A 26,886-nucleotide genomic window follows, 5' to 3' on the forward strand; every position below is an offset into this window, starting at 1 on the left:
ACACTTCGCTATGGCCCCACATACGGCACAATGCAGGGGTGTTTTCTAAGCAAACTAGTGAGAAAATGTCCTGAAAGTGGGAGCCAACTGATTTTGTCTCTATAATAAAAGATATAGCTGTATACACATCAATACATCAGGACCCAAATGGTGATAACAGAGGTTAATCTGGGTGAGTTAAACTGTGCTGCACATTTTTTTGCTTATTGTGTTCAATCAGATCACGGACTTCACACCCCATCAATGTGCTAGTTAATAGTAATTACTCAACATGTAACTGGAATGGATACATTCTGAAAAGAGGCCACAATTATCTACTGTATCTTTACAACATGAACCAGTATGGATTTTAGTCTCATTGTAATTTGTGTTCTGATTAATTGAATTGTTCATGAATATTTCAAAGGTCCTAGAAAAACTAATGTGAGTAATGCCCTACAACCAAACTAAAGGAGGGGACAGGTTTTTAAACAAATATAACCTTTAGCAAAGTTACATTGTTCAAAACACTTGCCATTCATTTCAGAACTGTGGGGCAGATGTACAGCGTTAAGCCTGGTGAAGTGATTAAGTGGAAGGGGATAACACAGCAGCCAATAAAGTTCCTAACTGTGAAGTTACTGGCTGGGTTTGAAAATGACAGTTAGGAGCTGATTAGCTGCTGCACTATTACGAGCCACTTTATCACTTTACCAGACTTATTATTACCCCTTTCACACTGCCTCCTTGACCTGGGTAATTGTTGGGTTGATGATGTATCAACGGCTCAAGGTGTGGTGTGAAAGCACCAACACTTATAACCCCGGTTGAGCAACCCAAATTTTTAACCTGGGTTATAAGAAGGGTTAAACCCAGGTCGCCCTATTTATAATGGGAGATCTGAGTTTAGTCTGAAAGCGACGAATCCCTGATCCGACCCAGCATTGCAATCTGAAAGGGGTATAAATGTGCCCCTATGTTCCTGATGAAAACTAAAGGAATATTTCTTATGTAGAATTAAAGTTCAAGCATGTTGATGGCAGATACAGATTAATTGGACAAATATTTTGGACATTACAGAATATTCATGACAGATCCCTTATTTATCCAGTGTATTTAACGTTCTTCACATTTGTCACTGAACTATTGTGACTGCATCTTTAATACCAAACCACAGATGGTGGTGTCTCCAGTCTTATCAGTGCTATATAAATAACAATCTCTTTGTCTGTGATCGCTGCAATTCCTTCTTTAAAGGTGCCATTAAAATAAATAATCCATGATTATAAGAAATATGGAAATAACAGCAATGGAAAAGAATTAAGTCTCAAATCCAAAACCATTAATCCATATCCATGTTTTTCTTTTGACTATAGATCACATGCAATGAAGAAATAAAAATAAATTTAAAAGGTAGAAAAGTGAGAAAAGTATCTTAAAAAATTTGCAATAAAAAGTTAGGGCATGTTTCCTTATTTCTTTTCAAGTTTAACTTATCTAAATAAGTATAATTGAACGATGTTTATGTGTGTGTGGATGGATGTTCAACGATAACTCTCGAACACTTTAACTTCAAACTTTATACACTACCTTATCTTAAGGGACGATCTAAGTTTGAAGATATGTTTAATCCGACGATCTCTTAAGGATCCATGCTATTTCTGTTGTTTTCATGCATTGTTATAGGACATTGGAAAGCTTATGACTTTCTGAATACAACACAATAGAACAGACTCCCTTAAGTGGGGATGCGGTCATTAGGTCTACAGCATGATGGTCGACAGTCATTAGGTCAACATGGGTCTAGGTTAAAAGGTCATTAGTTAGACAGTCAAAAGGTCGAAATGGGGTTTTCACTGTTTTTTGAGCCGACATGTGCTGACAGGCGGTATTTCATGCCCTACGATCCACTAGGGTGTGGTGGGAGAATAAAATAGTGCCCAACGCTTTGCGAGCGCAGCGAGGGGATGCGGTGCACTTTAAACTGTGTCCATGTCGACTGTGTTGACATTCAGGTAAAAAAAAAAGTGAAAAACCCCATGTCAACCTTTTGACTGTCCACCTAGACATTGTCGAACTAATGACCTTTCGACCTATAACCAGGTCGACCTAGACCCATGTCGACCTAATGACTGTCGACCTAATGATCCCAACCCCTTAAGTGGACCCTTAAAGGCCTATAAGGTTACATTACATGCAAAAATGTTCAATTTTTTGAGAAACTGAAATTAATAAGCAACTCATCGGCAGACTAAGAGGATGTGTGACCCTGGGGTCACCTAGGAGCGCTGGTAGGATAGAAGGAATAGGTACTTTTATCATCTTAATAGTAAACAATAAAAACCTGAAAGCTATTGCAGCTCCTTGGAAACAGAGGTTGTGTGCCTCTGTACAGATACAGCAATTCAAAGAGATTGCATGCTGCCTAAGCTGCATGCATAACCAAGGAGCGCAGTCGCACTCAGGAAAGGTGTGTGAGTGCGACTGCGCTCCTTGGTTATGCATGCAGCTCATCGGCAGACTGGTCTGTGAATCGAACACTTTAGATATTGTTGTGAAATCCATGTAAGATCGATCCTCAGTTATTTTTTCTCTTGTTTGCTTATTTATTGAGGGTTTCCGGGATCTTCTGTACCTGCTGCAGCAGCTCCTGTCCTGCTGTAGTTGGTAAGGGTAGGTGTATAGCTGGAGACTTGCTCTGGTGGCTGCAACAGCTTGTGCCAAGCTGTGGTTGGGAAGGAAAGGGGGAGAGTTGGAGACTTGCTCTGGCTGCTGCCATGCTGTGGTTGGAAAGGTGGAACAAGAGTTGCATACACATAAACTTTCGCCCGCCCATCAGATGGGCCTTAAGACTAGTTGAGAATAATATATGATCTCTATAGAGAGTACTCTCTTTTTCAAATTGCAATTGATGGGGAGCAACATGGGTCAATTGTATTTTTTCTCTGAAAAGGTACTCTTTACAAAGGACTAGGCTTTGGGTTATTTATCAAAGCTTGAAAAGAGATAACATTGCGAGAGACCAAGTACAAGCCAATCAGCTTCTGTCTGTATTTGAAAAATGACAGGAGCCGATTGGATGGTACTTTACCCAAGTTTTGATAAATACCCCTCTAAAAGTTGTAGAATTTTTCAAAATTTTTAAAAATAATTATGGAAAATCCTCAACCATTACCACAGAATTATCACACAATTAATGGTCATATAACATCTACTACTGCAAAGTTTCCAAAAATAACATACTGTAAGTTCTCTTAATCACTCTGGTAAGTTAGATGTTGCCCCCACCTCCTCTCTGCTTAACACCTGAAAACTTGTCTTCACTTTACATCTGACATGGTGGTCATTATATGTAGTTATGCTACAATAGGTATGAATAGCACAAGTGGTACCTCATGCAGATTCAAAGGGCAATTCCCCCATTAATAGTTTAACATACTAGTAAGAATAATGTTTATGACAGCTTTAAAATCATTTATTTCTTGACTGAACATTGCATGGTTCTTAGCAACTATTTGCCAGTAAATTATATGATTAAAATGGTTTAAAGAAATAATAATAAATAAACAAATAAGAAAGCGTAAAAAAAACACTGACAGAAAATCCAGTGTTTGTCCTGTGTTGGAGGTCCCAAGGGGGACTCAAAGTGAGATCAAGACGTTCTAATGCTATTTTTAAACATGTCCAGTCACATCTGCTGTGCTAAATCCTCACCTCTGCACTATATTATGAGAGCTGGTAAGAAAGGGGAGCGATGAGCAGAAACTGTTTGGAAGAAAATTTTGTTACCCTTAGCAACCAAGAGAAAAGATCTCCATCACTTACATCCTCATCGTCACTTGTTAAAATACTGCTTTTTTCATTCACAGCCCCTGCAGGGTGCAACAATGAAAGCTGTCAGTCCTGAAGCCGGAAGAGAACACCGCTCGATACAGCAGCATTACGGTCTGCAAACTAGCTTATCCAATGCCAGAAATGCCCCCTTCCATGCTTATTAAACAGGACTAGTTCATGCTGTGAGATTACACAGTGGAAGAAACAGACTAGACTCCTGTGATGTCCCCAGAATGCATTATTGATAAGCTTCCCAATCATACAGATGGAGCCTAGTTTATTGTAGTCAATGGTGCTCTACAGTAGGTGACACTTAGGGGTCAAATTAGTAAGATGGGAGTTTTCTTGGAGATGGGATCTTGTCCATAGCAACCAACACATTCCATCAAGCAAGGCATTTTAATTAAAACATCACATTGGGACAGGGCTGTTTTTTTATTTGTAAGTCTTTTTTTTTGGGGGGGGGGGGGGGGGGGGGGCGCGGACTACACACCCTAATGCTAAATCTAATGAAAGGTGCTATGAATAAATGTAGACATTTTGTCGGTATTAGGGAGGAGATCAGGGCATGGGGGCTCCTGGGTTGGTGTGGCCTGCCTGCTGTGGGGCATCAATATAACAACACAATCTAGCACTTTCTTCAGCATCTAATTGTTTTTCCTTTTTTTTTTATATGGATATATGAACAATACTGTACATTTGCTTTGTGCAATGTTGTCAGTTGAATAAATCAAGAATGTTTCCATGTATGTGAGATAGTTTATCCTAAGATGGATTGTTTACAAAAGATACGATTTCATGATAATGCAGCAAGCAAGAGTGATATTCTGTGGATTTTATAACGATCAGACATAATGGTGGAAAAAAGCATTCAGTACTAAAAGGGACCTTTAAAATGATACAGCTGTATTTGTTAGCGAGTTGGAAACCACAATCTTCAACATTACTTTGTGCAACTGGAGGACCATGCTCATTTTGTTGTCAACCAACTTCAAGGCTGCAGGTTCCAGTTCCTCCACCCCCCCTACTCACATTATGACACTGCCTTGTACTCATTTACACAAACAAACAAGTAGACTGCCGCTTGTGTCTGGCCTGTCCTCCTTGTGCAGCACCAGGGGGTATCCCTGTGTGTGGAGGGGGCGTGGCCCAAGGCAGTCACAGGTGCTGGGGGTCATCAGCATAAGAGGGTGCACTATAAAACTCCTTTCACTGCCTGATCAAATAAAAACTAAAAATAATGTAAATAAAATGAAGGGTCACATAAAATCAGCCCCTCCAAAACCATGAGGGAAAAAAACGGAAGTGAGTTGCCTTTGCCTGGGTTATAGAAGAGAGGAAGTGATGGGGCTCCTGGGAAATAAATATGAACTATTTGGTCCGCAGACTCTTTCCTCTCTAGGCTATACCCCAGCATTATCCCTGTTCTCCTAGTAAAGGAAGAAGAAATATACATGTGTTTTTATAAAAAAGTGAAACATTTTACATGGTCATCGTTCTTCTACATTTCACAGCCAGCTAAGCTCAATGAGATACAGAAAGTGCGCAGTTGCATGCCAGGAAATGGCCAGAGCATTCGCACACCACCTGCTGCATTGTATGATATTCGCACTGGTGAGGTCATAAGCCAAAGTGGAAGTAATGGTGTCAGCGTCCAAGGAGGAATATATAAACATTAGAGAGAGTTCATGACCGACTTAACATTTTTGGGGGTTTCAATATTTCTTGTACTGAATCACATCACGACTTGGTTAGTATGGCAGCACACCCATTATTTGCCACCCCATGAGCATTGCAAATAGTTTTAATGACCGATCCACAAAGGAGACATCTTACGGAACAGTGCACACTTCACACAAATACCAACAAAAGAATTTATTGAATAGAAATTGCTTGGGGTTACATGGATGTATTGGAAGCGAATGTAATAGGTGCAATTAACATTGTGGTAAAACAATTACAAAAATCCCCACCATCTAGCATACCACTGTATTATCATGCCAAAGCTGATCTACAGAGCTGTAAACGGAAAATGCAATGTATTGTGCTACAGAAATCATCAATTATCAACGTCTTCCATGTTTCCCTCTAAAATGACTCAAGTCAACATAAATGGTGGTATCTGTTTTATGGGTAGATTCAAAACTAAAGTCAATGAAGTGTATTGATTTCCAGTGAAATTAGGGAGGCTTGAGGCACACTGCTTTATGCCTCAGTGATAGCACTAGCCTCTAGTAAATGGATCTGTTCAATACTGATAAAATGGCTGCATCTACCATGAATAGTTTTGCTTCACCTGCCATGCAAATTCCATGTACAGTAGGGACAAAGTTGGCTCTGTATACTGACCATGTCTATACCCTTTGTTTTTCCTTCTAGTATAACAAATTATTAAAAACAAAAACATCATAAATTTATTAGCGAGTATGAATAACTGGAACATTGCAGAAAAGTGGGAATAGCAGAATTGTAAAAATAAATGCAGTCTCTAATTCTGCTTTACATTCACAGTAAACATTGTTAAAAGATTTACAACACAAACGTAATATTCTTTCTCCTCTTTAATTTAACACCCAGACAGGACAGGTTGACAATCTGCTAGACCAGCCCTTCATACAGTCGTCATGTGCATAGAACCATTAAACAATTAACAGAAAGAGAACACATTGGGGAAAAAAAAACACTTTAAATCTCCACAGACAACTGTCTGAACAGTGTTAATACATCAGTCACATATAATATATTATCCTGCTTTATAATTTAATGCAATGGCATTAGTTTGTGTTATATTTCATGATACAAATGTTTCTTCTAAGACTTTCAGTGCTGGACATGTAATGAGGGCCCCGTATGCAGTACAAAGATTAATAATGGTAAAAAGATTTTGAAAGCATTCGTATAAATAATGTGAGTCCTATAGTAAGTACACTTAGCACCGTGCGTGTATGTGTGTATATTTTATCATAGTTTATTTTGTAATTATTACCTTTATAATAAGTCCCAATCATAATTTTCTACACATAAAGCTGTTTTTTTTTTTTCTAATCAGTGGGAATTATTTCTGGCACCTTAAGTACCGTACATTTTAATGCATCTGTTCAGTGCCACATAACCAGAAAGTTTTACTGTAAAAGGAATATTTATATATTTAGCCCATAATAAAACACCACTTTACCTCAAAATTTAAATGTTCAGATTTGAAGCAAGAATATAGTGTTCAGTGGGGATGCGGTTGACCACAGCGCTGGAAAAATAGGTTAAGAAATTTTGTATGGGACGTGCAAGGTGGATTCTTCCAATCTGGATCACAAAAAAATATAACTGTCATGGATTTCTTTATAAATAACACAGTCTCTTTATTTTAAAAAACAAACCAATAAAAATAGAAAAAAAAGAATGAAAAAATGGATTCATATATATGTAAAAAAAAATGAATAAAACAGTTCCTTGTTTCACAGAAATAAAAAATAATTTATAAATGTATACATTTTTTTCATTCATTTTTTCTATTTTTATTGGTTTGTTTTTTTAGAATAAAGAGACTGTGGGGCAGATGTATTAAGCCTTAACAAGAGATAAATGCAAGGGTGATAAAGAGAGATAAATGTCCAGCCAATCACCTGCCAACTGCCATGTTACAGGCTGTGTTTGAAAAAAGTCAGTAAGGAGCTGATTGTCTGCCCCTGTGTTATTAATAAAGAAATCCGTGACCGTTATATATTTTTGTGATCCAGATTGGAAGAATCCACCTTGCACGTCCCATACAAAATTTCTTAACCTATTTTTCCAGCGCTGTGGTCAATCCTTAGGTGTACTTTGTAGATGATTTTTTTGTAAAAAAGATTGAATTTTTCCTATTATTATTAAACAGCAGCAGGAAGAAAGAGCGCTCGAGACAGTTTGGATTAATTGTTTGGTATATAGACACCTGAAATAGGTTGATATGGCTAAAGTTGACAGGGTTGGAAGGTCGACATATGCCAACAGGTGGTATTTCATACCCTACCATCCACTACGGTGTGGTGGGAGGGTAAAAAAAAGGTGCGCAGAGCACAGAAAGGCACCGCATCTGAAGCATGGTGAGTGCAGCGAGCCATGCAAGGGGACACTGTACACTTTGACGACATTTGAGGCAAAAAAAACAAAAACTAACATTGACCTTTTGACTGTCGACCTTGCCATTGTTGAACTAATTATTTTGTATCGACCTTTCATAGGCCCTTATTCTGATCGGTGCGGATATTCCCGCATTCTTACGGTGCGGTCCGCACGCCACGGTGTTTTGCCGCGTGCGGCCATCGTCCGTAGAAACGCCCACGTGTCCTCCGCATTCGGACGGACTCACTCTTTAAGAACAGGGCGTGTTTACGGACGACATACAAAGCATGCGTGTGCGGGAGAAACACTCCGATTCGGCACGGTATTACAGAGTATTACAGAGTATGCTCGGGAATACCGCATCCGAACGGGAGCCAAGCGGTGCTACCGCCCGTAAGCGGAGTATTTACGCCAAACAACCCACTATGAAGTATCTTCTGCTATACATCACATGACCCACTTATTCAATTACCTATCCTCATAAAAAACTGCTTATTTGGAACATGTCGAATACACATGTGTATTGCTAGTATTAATATTCTGTCATGTCCATTGTTAGCAGTTTTAAAGTGTCTGACAAGTACAGCATATGTGGGGGACTAGTAAGGTTTCCTTGAAGCAGCAATGGTTTCAATTAAAGCACTGACAAGCGTCCTATTAGTGAGTAATGAGTAAAGGAGTAGATTCTATTGGGTTCAGGTGTTAATGGTTGTAGTCATTAGGCGTACGTTCGCCTAGCGCATGAACGAGTGGTGTCCGCAAAGCAATAGTACACTTGTGGACACCGCACATTTCTGCCCTTTTTGATCGCGTGCATTCGGAGTGGTTTCCGAATGTACGCCCCCCCAACATAAGTGTACTCCCCCGTGTCCGCCCATGTTTCCGCCCCGTTTTGCCCACTTTGAAACTACGCCCATGTGTCATTCCGCATGACGCCCATAATACGCCCCTATTTCCCGAATGATAGCGGTGAACAGTTCTGGACGAGATCTGGCCGAACTGGTACCGAGTCAAAGCGTGGCACATGCGCGTTGCGTTCTCCACGCATGCGCAGACGCCGTAAACACGCGATCCGAAAGTATGCGGTAAAGTCCGCGTCAATCAGAATAAGGGCCATAGTCGTGTCGACCTATTTCAGGTGTCAACCTAAGCCCTATCAATGATCAGAGGTTGTCTCAATGCATGTCGACCTAAATTGCGTTGACCCAATGACCCATACCCGTTCAGTATTACCAGGACCATCCACTTTCAGCTCTACTTCCCTCTCCATTGCAGTGACCCATACCTATAGTCCAGTGTTTTGACTGGATCACTTTTAGGTTACTAAGTACAGACTGGCAGTGGCATTGACACCATTGTCCCTGCCGATAACATAAACCAAGAAATCCATGGTGTAAATTTCTGCTAAGTAAACTAGATGCCAGGCTGTCAGTCACACAGTGTCTGCTCTATTAGAGAAACTCCTATATCCCGATATGGCAATTGCTGCAGAGGAGCGCAAGGGCATTGGGACCGATTTATTCAAATGTAAATATGCAATTAGGCATAGTCATTTATAAATAGCAAATAAAGTACAAAATGTAGAAATTAAGAGAAAATACATAGTGGGTCTATACTTTGAGTTCAAGTCATCTCTGTACACTTAAGATACTAGGTGTATGTGCGAGGCATTCATATTTTATTTCTGCGTTCCTGCTTATCTTCATGGAGCTCAACATGGGTACATAGTCTGATGTCCCTGGTGAGTTACATTGCTGGCAGATGACTGTTATAGCTGCCACAAATAAAATGCTGTACCCTGTCACAGACTTCAATCTCTGTTGTGGTCCTCCTTTGCATGTGTATTTGCTTAGTAACCACAAGGTCTATCAACCACTAGAGGTACAATTAGGATAAGAGGAGCTAATGACAAAAGGAATTGTGTACCTATTAAACTGCTGAACCCCACCCCTGACAAAAAAAATCTCTGGTGGATATGCCCCTAAAACAATGAGGAGACGCTTTGACAGATACAAAGCGGGAGGGAAACCTTGCTAATTTCTGCCTGCTCCTCAAGGCCCTGTGAGCAAAAATACAAAAGGTTTCCTTTTTTGGAGTACCTTGTTTTATATCAACGAGCAAAGTTCAGACAAAATCTTGGGCTAATTAAATCTCTGGCCTTTTCTGTAGAATAATAGCAACAAAAAGATACAAAACTGATTTACTGTAATATTTTGCCTCCTTTTTCATCTGGTACGGTATGTGACATGGCCCAGTCATCTGACACAGAATTTGTGCTCCCCTAATACATTCTTTCTTTGCTCTGCAGGTCCATTGTTTTAAGAGGTTATATAACAAGAAGAAGCTCGTAGGAACATAGCTGTGTGATAGAGAGCCGTCATTTTGGAGATATGTCACATATTACTGTAATCTTGGCATATTTATACTAACACTAGATAAGGCAGATCATACCACTTCTATTTAATCTGAACAAAACTCCTACAGTTTGATACAATTTTGAGCTCTGCTAATTTATAGTCACATAGGGGGTGGGAGGTTGGGTGGCAAGGTCTTGAGGGGTACCAAAATATAAGAGAAAACATGACATCACATTAACAAAGAAAGATTATATTCAGGGTTAGCAAACCTATGGCATGTAAACATTTGAGCAAGTATCTACGTAAAGCTGGCCGGGTATGCTGGGACTTGTAATCACACTACAGCTGAAAGCCACAGATTGGCAACCTCGCTCTAAAATGTATTTTCTGGTCCAGAAGCTTTGAATACTATTGTGCCTTTTTGGCAGCCATTTTGTATAATGAACCAAGTGATGGCTTGATTAAGTAATATATTTACTAATATATCTAAAAATGAAACTGAAGGTGTTGGCAATAGCAACCAGATTTTAATTATAATAGTGTTTGGGGTTATGGGACATGTATGAAAAACTAATAAAGTTAGCTGTAAACTTCTTGTTAATATCAGTAATATGGTGTGTAGGGCTAAAACAGCATTTTCAAGCAATGCCAGATAAGAATTTCATTTTGGCACAAATCTCAACATATACATTTTTGTCAAACAAAATATTGTAAAATAAGTAACTAAAACACTTAATATATGAATTCTGTATCATATGGAATATAGCCAGAGTTTCCATGAGACTGTGTACATGCAAAGCCAAACCACAATCCGTTCTGCATGCATTAGCTAATCGCATGCACTCGACCTTACATGCATCTTCAGGAAAACGAATAGCAGATTTGAATCGACATGGAACAAGGCAAAAATAAAAACATTTTTTGTTAACCATTTTTGATGTTTACAGTGAAAAAGATCTTTATACAAATATATTCTTCTAGTACATTTGGAGTACAGGGACAAGATCTGTATTTGAATGTGGACAAAAACAGACAAAATGGAGACTGAGGTGCCAAGAGGGCTATACTCATTCAGAGCTAAAAGGCTCAGAATTCTTGAGAGATTAAGTGTAGAAAATACATAAATCCTATTCCACAAATAATATGACAAATTAAAATGCGATGAGCCTCATCCTAAAACTAAATTAACTGCTCAAAATGAGCAAAGACTAAAATAAAAACCTTCACAAATATAGCCTGATTCTTTACATTTTTATAAAAATTATCAGTAATACTCATAATGGAGATTCAGCTAATTCCTATCACAGAATCAATTGAGATTAAATACAGTATATAAACATGCAAAAAAATCATTGCATGATGCATATGCAAAAAAAAAAATAAAAAAAAAAAATAACAAATTCTGCGGTCAACAAATCGTTTTACTTTAAACCTCTTGGATTTAGTTGTTCTGTAAAATGTTGACACTAACAATTTTTTTTAACTACGAACTCTGTTGTATACATGTGTGATTTGAATGGCAACGGTTGATTTGGCCGCTCTATAAATTATGTAAAAAAATTATACTAGGGAGAGTTTAAGAACACATCAGGTACCTTCAACTGCGTACTCATAAAGCGTCAATACATATGTCACTTCTATGCATCTTTATAATATAACCCACTGCTCCAGGAATAGAAGGAAGACCACTGAGTAAATAACTATTTTTGGGGGGGTCTTACTCAACTTCCCTTTTCTACATCTTGACAGACTTGAAATTCTAACCTAGTGTTGTCTGTTTGTCCACTAATATGGTGGCACAGAAAGAGTGTTAGATTATTAAAAGACCGTACCCAGAAATGATGGTGGTTCTTATAATTTTCATTAAAAAGAACAATCGTTGTTATCCTTCAAGATATTTATTTTTAACCCTAGAATTTTCAGGTTATTTTTGTAATTATTTTTAACATTGCAGCCTTAAAATTGTAGGGTTAATATGTGCACTCCCAAATGTACTATACTCTGACTCTGTATTCATGCCACACTATATAAACTGGGATGTACAAACTGGTAGTTAATAAAAGAAAACCCTTCAAAGTCAGCTTGATCGATGTTGGCGATGACTAACTGGTCAGGAGGGGTCAGCACAGGTTGTCCTCTTGTGAAGAACTTGTCAAAGTTTTCGGCTCCCTTGCCACACTGCAAAAGTTTATAAGAGCAGAAATTAAAGTCTATTATTAAACAATCAATTTATAGATTTGGTTTATACAATAGTAAAAATTAGTTCAGAATAAAGACAAATAAAAGCTCTTCTACCTTGAATTGAGTGTGCAAGTATAGCTATTGTTTTCTTACCAGCTTCACTGACAGTGACACACAGTGGCGTAGCTAGCGTAAGGCAGCCCCCGCTGCCGCTTGGGGGAGCGGGCGGCAGCAGGGGCGCCGGGCTCTGGCACCCACTAATACCCCTTTTACACCGCCGAAAAATCCGGGTCAGCGGCGGGTCAGACCCGGATCCGCGGCGGTGTAAATGGGGGGTATCCGTTTCCATTTACACGGGTCCTCTACCCAGGTCCTGACCTGGGTAGAACACGGATAGGACCCGTGTAAATGTCGGTGTAAATGGTCCCGCTGCGGGTGCAGGCACCCGCAGCGGGTCCACAGCGTGCAGCGCTGGGGAAGATGTTCCCAGCTGCTGCGGGAGGAGGGGGGTCCCTGCGGCTGCTGAGGAGAGGGGGGTACCTGTCAGCCTGCTGTGCTGGGGGTACGGGGGTGCTAGGGGTGCTGGGGGTACCTGTCCTGCCTGCGGTCGGATCTCAGCGGAGAAGAAGATGTGCGCCGCTGCTGTATCACCCCCCCCCCCCCCCCCCCCCCCCGCATCCGGCAGCCGGTCCCTGCGGCGTATGGAGTGTCAGTATCGGCGGTCCCTCCAGCGCATAGGAACTAGTACTAGTTCCCATGCGCCAGAGGGACCCCCGCCACTGACACTCCATACGCCGCACGCCGCAGGGACCGTCTGCCGGGGAGGGGGGGGGGGTGGTACAGCAACGGCGCACATCATCTTCTCCGCTGAGATCCGACCGCAGACAGGACAGGTACCTTTAGCACCCCTTGCACCCCCCAGCACCCCCAGGTACACCAAGCACAGCAGGCAGGACAGGTACCCTCCGGCACCCCCAGCACCTTAAAAAAAAAAAAAAAAAAACACTTAACCTGGGTCAGCCCTGATATATATATATATATATATATATATATATATATATATTTCTATATATTATATATATTTCTATATATTATATATTTCTATATATTATATATTTCTATATATTATATATTTCTATATATATATATATATATATATATATATATATATATATAGATATATATATATATATATATATATATATATATATCTATATATATATATATATTTTTCTATAAATATATATATAAAATATTATTTAAGGCAGGGCTGACCCAGGTTCAGTGTAAATGGTGCAGACCCAGGTCCGACCCAGGTCAAAGTGCTGTGTAAATGGGGTATAAAGCAGGGTCAGACCCTGGATACTCCAGCATTCAAAGACCAGGGTCCGACCAGGGTTTTTGGTGTAAAAGGGGTATAACCCTGCGGGGTCTGCAGTATACAGGGACTAGGCAATGGCGCACTCAGGGTTTTTTTTTTAAGCAGGGTGGCTGCTGACCTACTGCCGCTGCTGCTTCTGAATGCCCGGCGGCTCCTCAGCGCTGAAGGCATTTGGAAGCAGCAGCAGCAAGAGGTCTGCAGCGGAGGGAGAGGTGGGAGAGAGCGATGCGCAGCGTGACAGCAGATCATGAGACCTGATGCTGCGGCCGGTGCTGGAGATCAATTGACCTGGAGTTTCCGGCGCCGGTCAGTGAGGGACACAGCGCGTCACGTGATTGATGCACCTGAAGATGCCAGCGCTGCGGGAGATCCGGATCTGCAGGGCTGATGAGACCCGACAGAAGTGCCGCTATTGCTAATGGGAGACTGGGTACTTACCCAGGATGGGGGGATAAGGAGGTACTTTACAAGTTATTTCTGTCGCCACCCTACTCTCTGTCCTCAGTCCCCTTTCTCTGTCTGCTTACCTTCCCGTCCTCGTCTCCCTAGCCCCCTCCGCAGTTCCCCTCCCTCACTCCCTGTCTCCTCAGCCCTCTCTTCCACTCCATCTCCTTTGCCCCCTCTTCCACTCCATCTCCTTTGCCCCCTCTTCCACTCCATCTCCTTTGCCCCCTCTTCCACTCCATCTCCTTTGCCCCCTCTCTCGCCACTCCGTCTCCACAGCCCCTTCTCTCCCCCCACCACAACTCCCATCTCCCCCTTCCCTGTCTCTCCAGCCCCCTCTCTCCCCACTCCATATGCCCAGCCCACTGTATATCCCCCATCACAGTCCCCTATCTCCACAACCCCCCTTCTTTCATACTCCTTGCCTCCGCAGCCCCCTCTTTTTCTCTTTCCCGTGCTGTCTTCCCCCACCCCTCTCTCTCCTTTCCCTACCTGGCAATGTCTCAGGGACACCCTCTTTTTCTCCCTGTCTATACAACTTTCTGTCCCTAACACTCACTCTTGCTCCCCTCTTTCTCTATCTCTCACTTCTGAGCAGTGTATATGTACAGTATCTAAAAATAGGGGAATAGCCCCAAGTGCATTATGGGGGGGGGCGCCAGATAGTTTTTTGGCAGGGGGGAGCTAAATTTGTAGTTACGCCCCTGGTGACACAAACATAATAACCAGTTTGCAATGCTTGTATTGCTAACTTCACTAATAAACAAACTCATGCATAGCAATGGGGAGTGCAGATTATTATACAGGAACAGAAGCAAATGGGATTACAAATACAGAAATGACGCTTGACTAATTCTGGTCTAGGTTTGGTCCATGCAAGACTTTTTTGGGGAAGTATATCAATATTTTTAAAACCTTAAAAAGGGAAAATTTATTAAAAATAATAATAATATAGCACAGTAGAATTGAGCATTCGAAAATGTAAGCGATAAAAATGTGTTGCCTAGTACCAAAACTAGCCTCCTGATTGTCCTGCTTTACATATGTTGGTCTACAAGCACCGTTATGCTGAAATACTGTTTTGGTAAGCGCTTTAAAACTGAACTACTGTAGAACGTTACCATTTGCAATATTTTGATAACAAGTACAGTACAACTTTCCACACCAGATTCGGGAACCTCCCAGCTGTTCCAGGAGATACAGTATGGAGTACTTTGTAAGATGCCAATCCATAATACAGTATTTAGCAATAGCCTGTGAATCATTTTCCAGTGTTGAGTATGCTGAAACAGTCCATTCTAACCATATAGTATTTATAGAAACTGGTACATGATGGATCAGTAATGTCCATTTGAAGTTGTATAAAGGTGGTGGCACAGTGTTATGTTTGGGCTATAAGGTATCTTAGCTAGTTTAGCTGCATACATATCTATGGTATATGAATACCCACCCAGGTGTGTACACATGCAGGTCAAAGAGTGGCATTTTTCTCTATTTCTCTCAGAGCATTTAAAGAGTATCTGTTTCCTACGGGCAGCAGAAGGTTTAAGGCAGGCATGTCTAAACTATGGCCCTCCAGCTTTTGTGTAACTACAAGCCCCAACATGCCTTGCCACTATTAGGGAATGCTTAAACTATGGCAAGGCATACTGAGATGTGTAGTTTCACAACAGCTGGAAGACTATAGTTTGGACATGCCTGGTTTAAGGCCTGGATGTAACTAGAGGTTGCCTATGGAGCCCAGAGGCAGAGGGGAGCCTGGACCAAGGATATAAATTGGCATACAATTTTACCAGATATGACTAAAAAGCAAATGGGTCTGATCCATTTCCCAGCCTGAAGTGTGTGACATTAAATTCTCAGAAAAGGGCCTCTGTAGTGGATATAATGGTAGCACTGTCATATGGCATCATTTGAATTGGAGGCCATTGTAAGGTGTCATAATCTAATCTGCTCATTATAATGTGGAGGACACTATAATGTTACATAATAGGAACTGGGGCATTCTAATGTGGTACAATATGAAATGGAGGCACTATAGTGTGGCATAATATAAATTGAGAGCATTGTATCTCAGAATGTGAATTGGGGATATGGTGTGGCATAATGTGTACTGGCAGTACTATTGTGACTTCATGTAAACTAAGGAACTACAATAATTAGGGCACTACTATGGGTCAAAATATGAACTAAGGCACTATTATGGGGCATAACATCACTAACTGCTGTAGAGATGTGTCTCTCAAGAATCATGGGGACCACAAAGTTCTAGTTACGCCCCTGCATGTACAGTAGGTTAGGAAAATGTTAAAATGATAGTGTGGTATGACTATTTGTTTTTCCATGTAATGCGTGGTAAGTGGCGAGATTTTAGGGGGTGTGTTATTGTTATTCCCTGTAGGGAACTGCCGAATCATATGTTTTTGTAAATGTGTGCTGGCAGGTTGTAGTCTAAGCCTTGCTGTGGCAGTACGAACGGCTGTGTTTGTTCTTTTTTTTTAGTCTTGCTAAAGGAGTGCACCTCCTTTGGTTTGGCAATTACTGTCTCTGTATATATGACCATTCGGTTATTTATACTTTATAGTTCCAAATTTGATTTGGTATCATATGGGCATGACTGGTGGCGAGTCACAGGCGATTAGGAAGTTTATTGCTTTGAAGGTCAACATTTTCTATTTGCTTTTATACAGTAAAGCAAGGACACTGTGAGATGAGATATATCTACCAATACTAGACGCTTTGGAAATTCTTAGAAAAGTGGCCTTGTATAGAGTATTATAGCCTATTATTCAACAGTATATAGACCCTGTTCTCTACAAGATCTACTGTATTTGTAACATCTTATTCCTGGAGAAATGTTGTTACAGAGTATAAATATACAGTTAGCTCTGATGCTAACTGACATAACAATTATCTAATCGCAAAGGACATGGCTGATGTCTCACACTATTAGCCTATTTTCACAACAATTTAAAACACAAGGTCAGAGTGCTGCTGCTGTAAATGAGGAATCTGGTCACAAATGTATATCTAACACAAAGCAGTGTAATCTTTCATTTAATTCATTTTATCCTGTTTTTCGAGCTGACATGTGCCGACAGGCAGTATTTCATGCCCTACCATCTACTAGGGCTTGGTGGGAGAATAAGTTAGTGTGCCGAGCGTACAGTGCCCAAAGCATGGAGAGCACAGCGAGCCATGCGAGGGTACACAGTGCTGCGCTTCAGTGTCCATGTCGACTGTGTCAACACTCAAGTAAAAAAACAGCAGAAAACACCATGTCCATGTTTTGACTGTCGACCTTGCCCATGTAGACCTAATGCTTGTGTCGACCTAATGGCATGTCAACCCAATGGCATGTCCACCTAATGGCATGTCGACCTAACTGGTGGAGACCTAATGATCCATACCCCTCTATATAGCTTCCAGAGTACATACTGTATGGGGAGGTACACTGAGCATGCTGTAACACACCAATGAGGTTTGGTGGTTTAGTCCCATCAAGAATAGGTCAAACTCATACCAAAAGCAATACTTATTGTATGTTCTCCCTGTATTTTTGTGTGGGTGCTCCAGCTTCCTACTTCAATCCAAAAACATACTGGCAGGTTAAACTGGTCCTGACAAATGAATCCTAGTTTATATTAATGTGCGTTCATGTGGTAGGGAACAGTGGCGTAACTAGATACATGTGGGCCCCATAGCAAAAGTTTGTAAGGGCCCCTATTTATCACCTAATGCTGAAAAATGTGTACAGCATATGATACTTTGACAGGCAAAGTGGGCCCCTCTCAGCTCTGGGCCCCATAGCAGCTGCAGCCCCTGCACCAATGGTAGTTACGCCCTTGGTAGGGAATATAGATAGTAAGGTCTACTGGCAAGCAACGGTTGTGAATGTTCTGTGTAAAGGGCTGTGGAATATGTGTAACCTATATAAATAACTGGTAATAATGCTGCAGAGTTGTTGCTTAAAATTATTTAGTGACAGGAAGGAACTAGATCTCCGCAGCATATAAGGCTATTCTTATTTAAGAATGTGTCACCAAGTTATGCTTGCATCATGGAACACATACTGACAGCGATGCAGATGACAATTTGTTGTGTTGTCAATGACTATTCCTCTGCATCAGGCTTTTTGGTACTTACTAGTTGCACAGAAAAAAAAAAAGATCTGCCAGCCTCTATGGTGTGCTTTGTGTAATTTTCATACCTCTATATAGAGCTGAGGTGTGATCACACCACTGTGAGATCAGCAAGATGTCTCTGCGCCACACAATGCACGGGACATCTTATTCCTGTTAGTTCATGGTAAACTTACTTATTTTTTTGAAGACTCCATTGAGAGTACTAGATAGATTTTTAAATACATCTCTATTCCTGAAAGACTTTAGGCAAAAGACATGGGCCATATGTATTATAGCCGTGCCATAACACTTCCTGCTTCGCCTCCTTAATGAGGCAGGTAGGGACATTGAAAAGATGTTTTAACATCTTGTCCACCGAAGTGGGGGAGCGCAAACTCCCCCCTCCGGTGATGTCCCCTTGAGGAGTCCCCTCACACAGAAGCGCTGTCTCCTTCCCCCCCGGCTGGCTGTACTGGGTATGAACGAGATCTCGCTACACATGCGAGATCTCCAGTACGGCCCAGGGAAGTGCTGTTAGCCTTGTGGGGATAGGGCTTTGCCACTCTGCAGCTGTCGAAGCCGATAGCGGCAGGGAGCGGAAAGGTCAATGCTGCTGTCCGTTCATACATTTGCCCTGCATATCATTTAGATAGCAGTACCGACATGGACAGGGGCGCATGGCGTCCCTGTCATTTGCTGAACGGCAGCTCCATCATACATGGGGGAGAAGTGGAATTAGAGCACATTACATGCGCTGATACCCTTTCTCCCCCCATAGCACACTTTCATACATCTGACCCACGGTTTTAATTTAAAAGACTTTTAGGGGTATATTAACTAAATTGCTGGTTTACAGAAGTGGAGATGTTGGCCACTGCAACCAATAAATCAGATTCTACTTATTTATCTAGCACTTTCTAGAACATAATAGCTAGAATGTGATTGGTTGCTATGGGCAACATATCCACTTCCTTAAACCCGAACTTTAGTAAATATACCAAGTAGTCTTTTGCTCAGAGAGAAGATGAACGAGAAAACTAAACATCTACATAAAGATGTGTCCTCATACACCTAGGGCCAAATGTAATAGGGTGTGAGAATATTAAAGCAAGAGATATTGGGGGAGTTTTCCCATTTTGTTTAAAGCTGCAATCAATTACATGGCAAAATGTATCTGTTTTCTTTTCAGTGTAAATGATTGCTGCAAAGTTCCCACAGTCTTCGCAGTTGGAACATTGTACAATGACATCCCTCTCTCACTTTACTTAAAAAGTTAAAATACATAAATACACTTATTAAGTACTTATTAGTCCAGTTCGCTTCATGATTTGAACTACAGTAGCTCTCCAATACTACATTTAATTTGCCTTCTCTGTGTACTGCATTAAATAGTACCATACGTAGATTAACTATGCTTATTAACACCACGGACTAGATCATGCAGACAGACAACCCAAAAACACAAAGCATAAGAGTAAGGGCTCACCCCTTTGGGCTTGAATGGCGGCTGGATCTCTCTGTTCTCTAGCTTCTCCCAGTCAATCCTTCGGAAGAAGGCATGTTCTCTCACGTCCCTTTCTCCCTCTGGCCCACACCCCAGCCGCTTGACTGGATGTTTTGTCATCAACTGTAAACCAAAAGTATTTTTTTTTTTTTTTTAAAAGAACACAATTAATGCATTAAAAAAATAAAGTTTGCAATTTAATAAAATACAGAGTTTGGATTCTATATATTGTATATACATCTCCCTGTGCAGTACCATCATTTGGCTGCAGCTGTCACCATAACAATTTCTGTCCACAGAAAATTCAGCACTTCATTTACAAACTTATGACATGATTTAGTAATGATTTCATTCAAAGAATCAAAGATTGATAAAGGCCCTTTAAATGAAATGGGTGGTAGAAAAGGACTTGGAAAATAAAATGAAGTAATTCAAAAGACCTGGAAGAAGCGCTTTTGGGAAACAGAACGCATCAGGTTACGTGTAATGGTGTGCTATATGAATGGCTGGTGTGATGCACCAAATGTAGATTGGGATGCCAATTATAAACCAACACACCAATAACAAATGTAACCTTTTAAATCATCATTAAAGATGCAGACATTCATTAATATCATGTATTTTATATATGACATCATTTTCATCATTTAGTAAGGTGTGAAAATAAAATGCTAGAATTTCCTAGGATTTTAAGTGTTATGGAGCCCACACACGCACCGATGCCGGCGTGCGTTGTGGGCTTAACTAGCACACATAGCATCGCATCGTATGCCTTGTGCATACGATGTGCATGCGATGCGATGCTGTGCTAGAAAAAGCTAGTACAAAAGTATGTGCAGCACATACATTTTGTACTGTACGATGAGGTGCCGCGGGAGCGCGCACCCCATCGTACAGCATCGCACCGCCCGCATCGGTGCGTGTGTGGCCTCCTTTACAGAGAAATGTTCCTAATGGATGCTTCAAGTCTGTGAATGTCTCCTTGTAGTCTGGGTATTTATGGGGGAGCCCTTCCCTTTCAGTGGAAGATAAATAAGGGTAATTAGCAGCAAGGCATTCACTCTGAGACTATAAAAGTGACACGTATTGGCTCAGTGTGAACAGGAGTCACATCATCGCCTCACATTATTTAAATCTTACATTATTTCCTTTTTTTTGTATGAGACAGATTTCTTCAGCATATTAATGAAAGGTGGTAATTTATAAGCCGGTGAACAGCACTTAATTAGCGCGCGAGTGTCGGGGTCACAAGCGTAACCTCTCACCAATGTACAACCTTGTCTTTACTGGCTGCAAATGAGGATATGCCAAAATAGATTCAGCATGAGAGGGGTTACATTTCTCTCTGAGGATGGAAGGTCTGTGCAAGAACATTGAGATGAAATGTAAATCATGTCCTGCATAGACATTCCCAGCCACTGTATGCTAATGCAATTCAATGGCAAATTGGGGTCTAAGGTCTGTCTGATTACTGAAAACTGGTATGGGTCATTAGGTCGACAGTGTATAGGTTGACAGTCTATATGTCGACAGACAATAGGTCAACAATTGGAAAAATGTCGACATGCTTTAGGTCGACATGGACAAAATGTCAACATGGGAAAGGTCGACAAATTTTCATATATAGTTTAGCTGTGTATGTCGACATATGTCAACACAGACACCGTATAAGTGAGCTGCACTTGCCATGCTTCAGACACTATTATATTCTCCCTCTATGCCCACTGGGATGGTGAATTATAAAAAAACTCATGTCAACCTTTTTCCATGTCGACGATTCACATGTTGAACTTTTACTTGTGTTGACCCTATATTTAGGTCTGTCAACCAGTATTGATTGACCTATGGACTGTTGACCTAGACCTAGTAGTGTGCACTGATCCATAGTGTGCTGCTGCTGTTGTTAGTGAGCTGTAAATTAAGGTCTCCACTACAATAGGCCTAAGAGCAAGTCGGACCTGATTTACCTGGCAGCTCCCCGGGAGGGTGCACATATGATTTGGCATTTGATGTGCCATTTTAACATGTGATTTATCGGATGTAAATCCAAGGGAGCTGCAGGCGGAGGAAGCCAGAAGCAGGGAGCCGAGAGCAAAGCAGAGGGAGATTGGATGCAGAAGAATAAAAAAAAAAACATACAAATAAATGCGCAGCCACCGATTGGTTGAGAGAGCTCTCTCAGACAATCAGCAGCCACCTAATTATTTGTACGATTTATTTTTAATTCACCTTTCACCCAGCTCACGGCTCCCCCCACCCAGCTCTTGGCAGCCCCCAGATTGGATGCGATACATCACAGGTACTAAAAAGCATCCGCGATGTGCCGCTGACGGTTGCACATAAGATTTCTCTATGTGCAGCACATATGATGTCATATACATGCCTTTTGGGATACTTTCACCCAATTTCTCGGCCTGATGCGCCGGAATCAGGTGAAATTGGGACAAAAGTGTATGGTGGGCTTTAAGATTACATTTGTTTGTTAGAAATTATTTTTAGAATACCAGGGGTGAAGTGTAATAGGGAGAGATTTGGTAAGAAATCTCCAGTTTTCACATGTAACATGTATAGTTTGCTCAGTGAGAATAAAATAAATATCAGTTAAATAAATATAAAGTTGCAAACAAGAAACCCCTTATTTGCAGATCGCAATGCTAGTATTAATACTTGAAAAACTTCCCAAAATATATTTAAACTAAGGTTATATAGCACACAAGCATTTAAGCATAGACAAGCCAATATGTGAAGCTAGACACGCCCTTTGGGCAGAGCGATATACCTCTACTCAGCACACAGGGGCATCTAACTTAAATCTCCCCGATGCTAGTTTTCAAATGTAGGCGTGTAGGCTTTCATTACCTTCGGGCCTCATCACTACTATCTGCTATCTTTTCCACTACTGCCAACCCAATCTCCTTCTGTTACCTTCACTAATGCCCCCCCATTTTTACTATCCCCTAGTTTGTGCCCCTTCTAATAAACCCTGCATTTGCCTCCTATATCCATCTCTCTCTATCCCCCTACTATCTCACATTTCTTGTGTGTCAATGTGTTTATGGTGTAGTACTACATGGTGAAAAGTGTATAAGGGACAGTACTGTGTGACCAAATGTGTATAGAGGGCTCTACTGTGCAGTGGAATGTGAACAAGCTTGCACTACTGTGTGATGGAATTGAGATTATATCAATATTATATTCCTTTGAGGTGCACCAATGCTTTTTCTGGCAAAGGGCACCAAAATATCTAGTTAAGGCTCTAGTCCAATGTTTTAAGGAGAAATGTGCTAAACACCATAACAAGTAAACATAACAACCACAACAACCAAGTCGCAACAGTCTGAGGGCTGCATTTTGGTTATTATGGGTAATAGCACAGACATGTGTTACATTTGATTAGTCAAGTATAAGGCAGACTAATACCGCTTTCACATCGCAAATGGCGGGTCGCACCTGCGATGTGAACACGGGTCCATCTCGGGAGCGACCTCACATTTGTGAGGTGAAGCTCCCCTCAGATAAGCCGAGTCACTCACGTCACACAGGGGCAGGGTGGAGCTGTAGCGTATCATCGGGGGAGGCACTTGGAGCTGCCGCTGTTTCTTTCCTATAGTGTAAACGGAATGCCGGGTTGCAGGACCCGGGTTTTTCCTGTTGGCACTTTCACACTGCACAGTGACCTGAGTCAACCCAGCAAGAACCTGGGTCGGACGCGGGTTATTTGTGTGGTGTGAAAGGGGTATTAGGGACATTGAAATCTGATAGATTGTTTTAGGTTACAGCTAAGTTATTCTGTATATATAGGTATGATGTATACATATACATATACATGATGTTCAGGCAATGTAATATGAACCAAATACAGTTTGTAACATCTTACTCCTTTGCATATTGATACTGCTTCCTTGGACATGGATTTTGGATAGGAGACATTATGTTCCATAATTGACTGGAAGAGCTCATCTTCATCCTCCCCATCAAATGGAGGCTACAACAAGAGACACATGATGGAGAATGTTATCAGTCCCAACAAAAAGGTTATTTCAAAAAAAGAAAAAGAAAAAAGATGCACTTCACTGTGTGGAATATTGGTACATTGACACTTAAAAGGCTTAAAGTGTCATGTGTATACATTAATATCCAATGATTCAATGGAACAATGCAATGTGTACGCTAGGCAAGGGTGTGTGGTACAACATGAAATATAGATTTCCTGAGACTATAATACACATAGAAAGACATGGCATGTCAGGACTAAGCTGTAATTATGTGGTCTGAAGTAGGCTGCACATATGTCCATGTTCACCAGCCACAGAGCTTTTACCCTTGGTGTACCCATGTGACCACGCTCTCTACTAACAGGTAGCTCTCATTAGGGTAATTACCTGTCCTGCCAGCATCTCATATAGCAGCACTCCATATGCCCACCAGTCCACAGATCTCCCATAAGGTTGATAAGCGATAATCTATTGTAGAAGGAGACAAGGTTTATATTCATGTATACATGCACATAACCTACATATATACTTAATACATATACATGATCAAGAGGAAGGCGGAGCTACACACATTTCTGATAACTGCCAGACAATAAAAACTCTTAATTTACAGAGATCTCATGGACGAGTATCATATCAGATTGTTATTATTTAACCGAAACTGAAATGAAGGCCTGATTCATAGTTGCATGCGATGCTGATGATTTTCTTCTGCGAATGTGCGACTATCCAATATGCAAATACATAAGAAGACCACTGCAAATCTCGTTGGAAACTGACAGGTAACCAAATTTCGACGCAATAAAAAGTTGTGTTGTAGGCATGCTATGGGAGTGTTGTGCATGCAGATTTCTCTCTCGCACTACCAAGCCACAGTTACCGTATATGTAGAAGTTACACAGGGGCAGATGTATTAAGCCTGGTGAAGAGATAATAAGTGGAGATAAAGTAGCAAGCGATACTGCACCAGCCAATCAACTTCTAACTGTCATTATTCAAACAAAGCTGATTGGCTGGTGCATTCTCACTTTCTACTTTATCTCCACTTATTATCTCTTCACCAGACTTACAGATTTTCTGTCTGATCTATCTGGTGGGAACAAAAACCTGGAAATTTATGGGAGCAAATGACAATCAAAAATTTCCACCCAAAAGCAGGAAAACAGAAAAAATATATATGCTTTGATAAATTTGATATATCAGGATGATTTAAACAATTTGTCTGACTGATTTCACTGTCTGTTTTCAAGTGTTTGGGAACAATTGTTTGATTGTCATTTGCTCCTATACATTTCCAGGTTTTTGTTCCCACCAGATAGATCAGACAGAAAATCTGTATGTGTGTACGCACCTTTACAGTAATACATCTGCCCAACAGTTCCATCTGCATGAACCAGGACTTACTATGTTGTACAGAAAAGTTATCTGGTGTTGGAAGCGATCACTTTCTTCTCTACACTGATCACTACTGTATAAGACAGCTAGGCAGTTGTGGTATTTCTGCAGTAGTCAATCCAACAGTTCAATAAATACTGCTCAAATAGAATCTCTCATTAAAAAAACATACTTTTTCTGTGAACAATAGCAGTAATAAGAATAATTTAAAAACAAAAATCAGAAAATGAATTGCTGAACTGATGGAAAAAATAATATAGAGTAGCTTCAGGGTGATTTCTGCCATCTAGATCAGCTAATGAGTCTTCTGGAAACAAAATTTTGTGAGGAGGGAACACATTACACCCAATGCATTCTCTGCATTTATCCTAGATAAAGCCAGAAAAATGTGGAATTGAGGAAATTAGGCATTAGAAAACAGAAGATTTGTCAGGTGCTTTTTAGATCTATAATGGTATCAATGTGCAAGAATGACTAATTATTCCCCTATGTGCGATGTGCTAAATTTAGAATCTGAAGTCAGGAGCTCAGCTCACCCAATCACATCATTACGGAAGACTGTAAGTAAGTGATGCATGTACATTTGCTGCTGACTTAGGTATTGTGCATGATTCCACCATATTATATAGTTGCTTTTTGTGCACCCCTGTGCAAAATGTGTAATTAGTCAATACCAAAGAATAATAGTATGACATTAATATGCAGACATTCTAGAAAGACATGCATGAGACTTTGTGGGCATCTCCTTAGTTATATAGTAAATACAGAATTGCCTTGGTCACTCTCCGTTATCCGAAATGTGTATCATAAGTTGCTACAGTATGAACACATAAAGAAGACTACACACAAACACATACACAAATATAGTTCTATACTGCCATATAAAATTCCTTATTATTAAGGTGATAAAACACACTTTAGCTCAAACCAAACTTCTAGGGACATTAAAATCTTATCAGATCTCTCACCTTTGACCATGGTTACAGAAAACCATTAACTAAGATCATCAAGCACAGTATTTCTTATGGATGGGAGATTCCCATGCAAACTTCTGGTCTAGTGCAACAGAGCAGATGTAATAACTCGAGAAGGCAGACTCTACAAAAGACTGGAATATAAGTAGAACATCTTCGCTTCTTCAGAATGGACCCCTCAATTCAAGCTAACTATATTTAAAATAACTATGTCCAACTGTTTGCGACTTTCTAAAACTGGGCCAAAATGGCCATGTTCTCATCCCACTCACATACCAACCCCCTATGTGACACAATACTGTTTATTCTCTTATGAGTTTCATTTAAGTTTGACCCACTTACTCTCTCCACTGGATGTCTTGTCCTAACTCCCCAACCTATTTTATACTATGTCAATTCTATTCTGAATACATATTTAATAATTTATGATCAGGGCTTCCATCAATTTAGATACTTAAATTTGTGACTTAATTCCCTTAAGAATTATTATTTTAGGCTACACATCCAACACTACTGTACAGTATATATACAGCATATACAGTACAGTATCCAGGAGGCATAGAATAAAAGATGCTAGAAACGAGATGAATGCACTTGGTGCTGGAGCATGTGTAGTGCTA

General features: G+C 40.6%; 1 protein-coding gene across 2 annotated transcripts in view; it reads right to left on the bottom strand.

Moving 5' to 3' along the window:
• Nucleotides 1-5,673: 5,673 nt before the first annotated feature.
• Nucleotides 5,674-26,886, bottom strand: part of PRKCA (protein kinase C alpha) — a 318,854-nt gene continuing 297,641 nt past the window's right edge. For both annotated transcript variants that reach the window (XM_083148198.1, XM_083148199.1), the window contains 4 exons: nucleotides 24,285-24,365; nucleotides 23,780-23,887; nucleotides 19,885-20,025; nucleotides 5,674-12,446 (listed from right to left, as the gene is read on the bottom strand). In XM_083148198.1, the coding sequence (XP_083004324.1) occupies nucleotides 12,282-12,446; nucleotides 19,885-20,025; nucleotides 23,780-23,887; nucleotides 24,285-24,365 (495 nt within the window). In that variant the 3' untranslated portion in view covers nucleotides 5,674-12,281. The remainder of the gene's footprint in view (nucleotides 12,447-19,884; nucleotides 20,026-23,779; nucleotides 23,888-24,284; nucleotides 24,366-26,886) is intronic.

This window comes from Crinia signifera, chromosome 6, assembly GCF_055691185.1.
Source record: "Crinia signifera chromosome 6, ASM5569118v1, whole genome shotgun sequence".
NCBI classification, from domain to species: domain Eukaryota; kingdom Metazoa; phylum Chordata; class Amphibia; order Anura; family Myobatrachidae; genus Crinia; species Crinia signifera.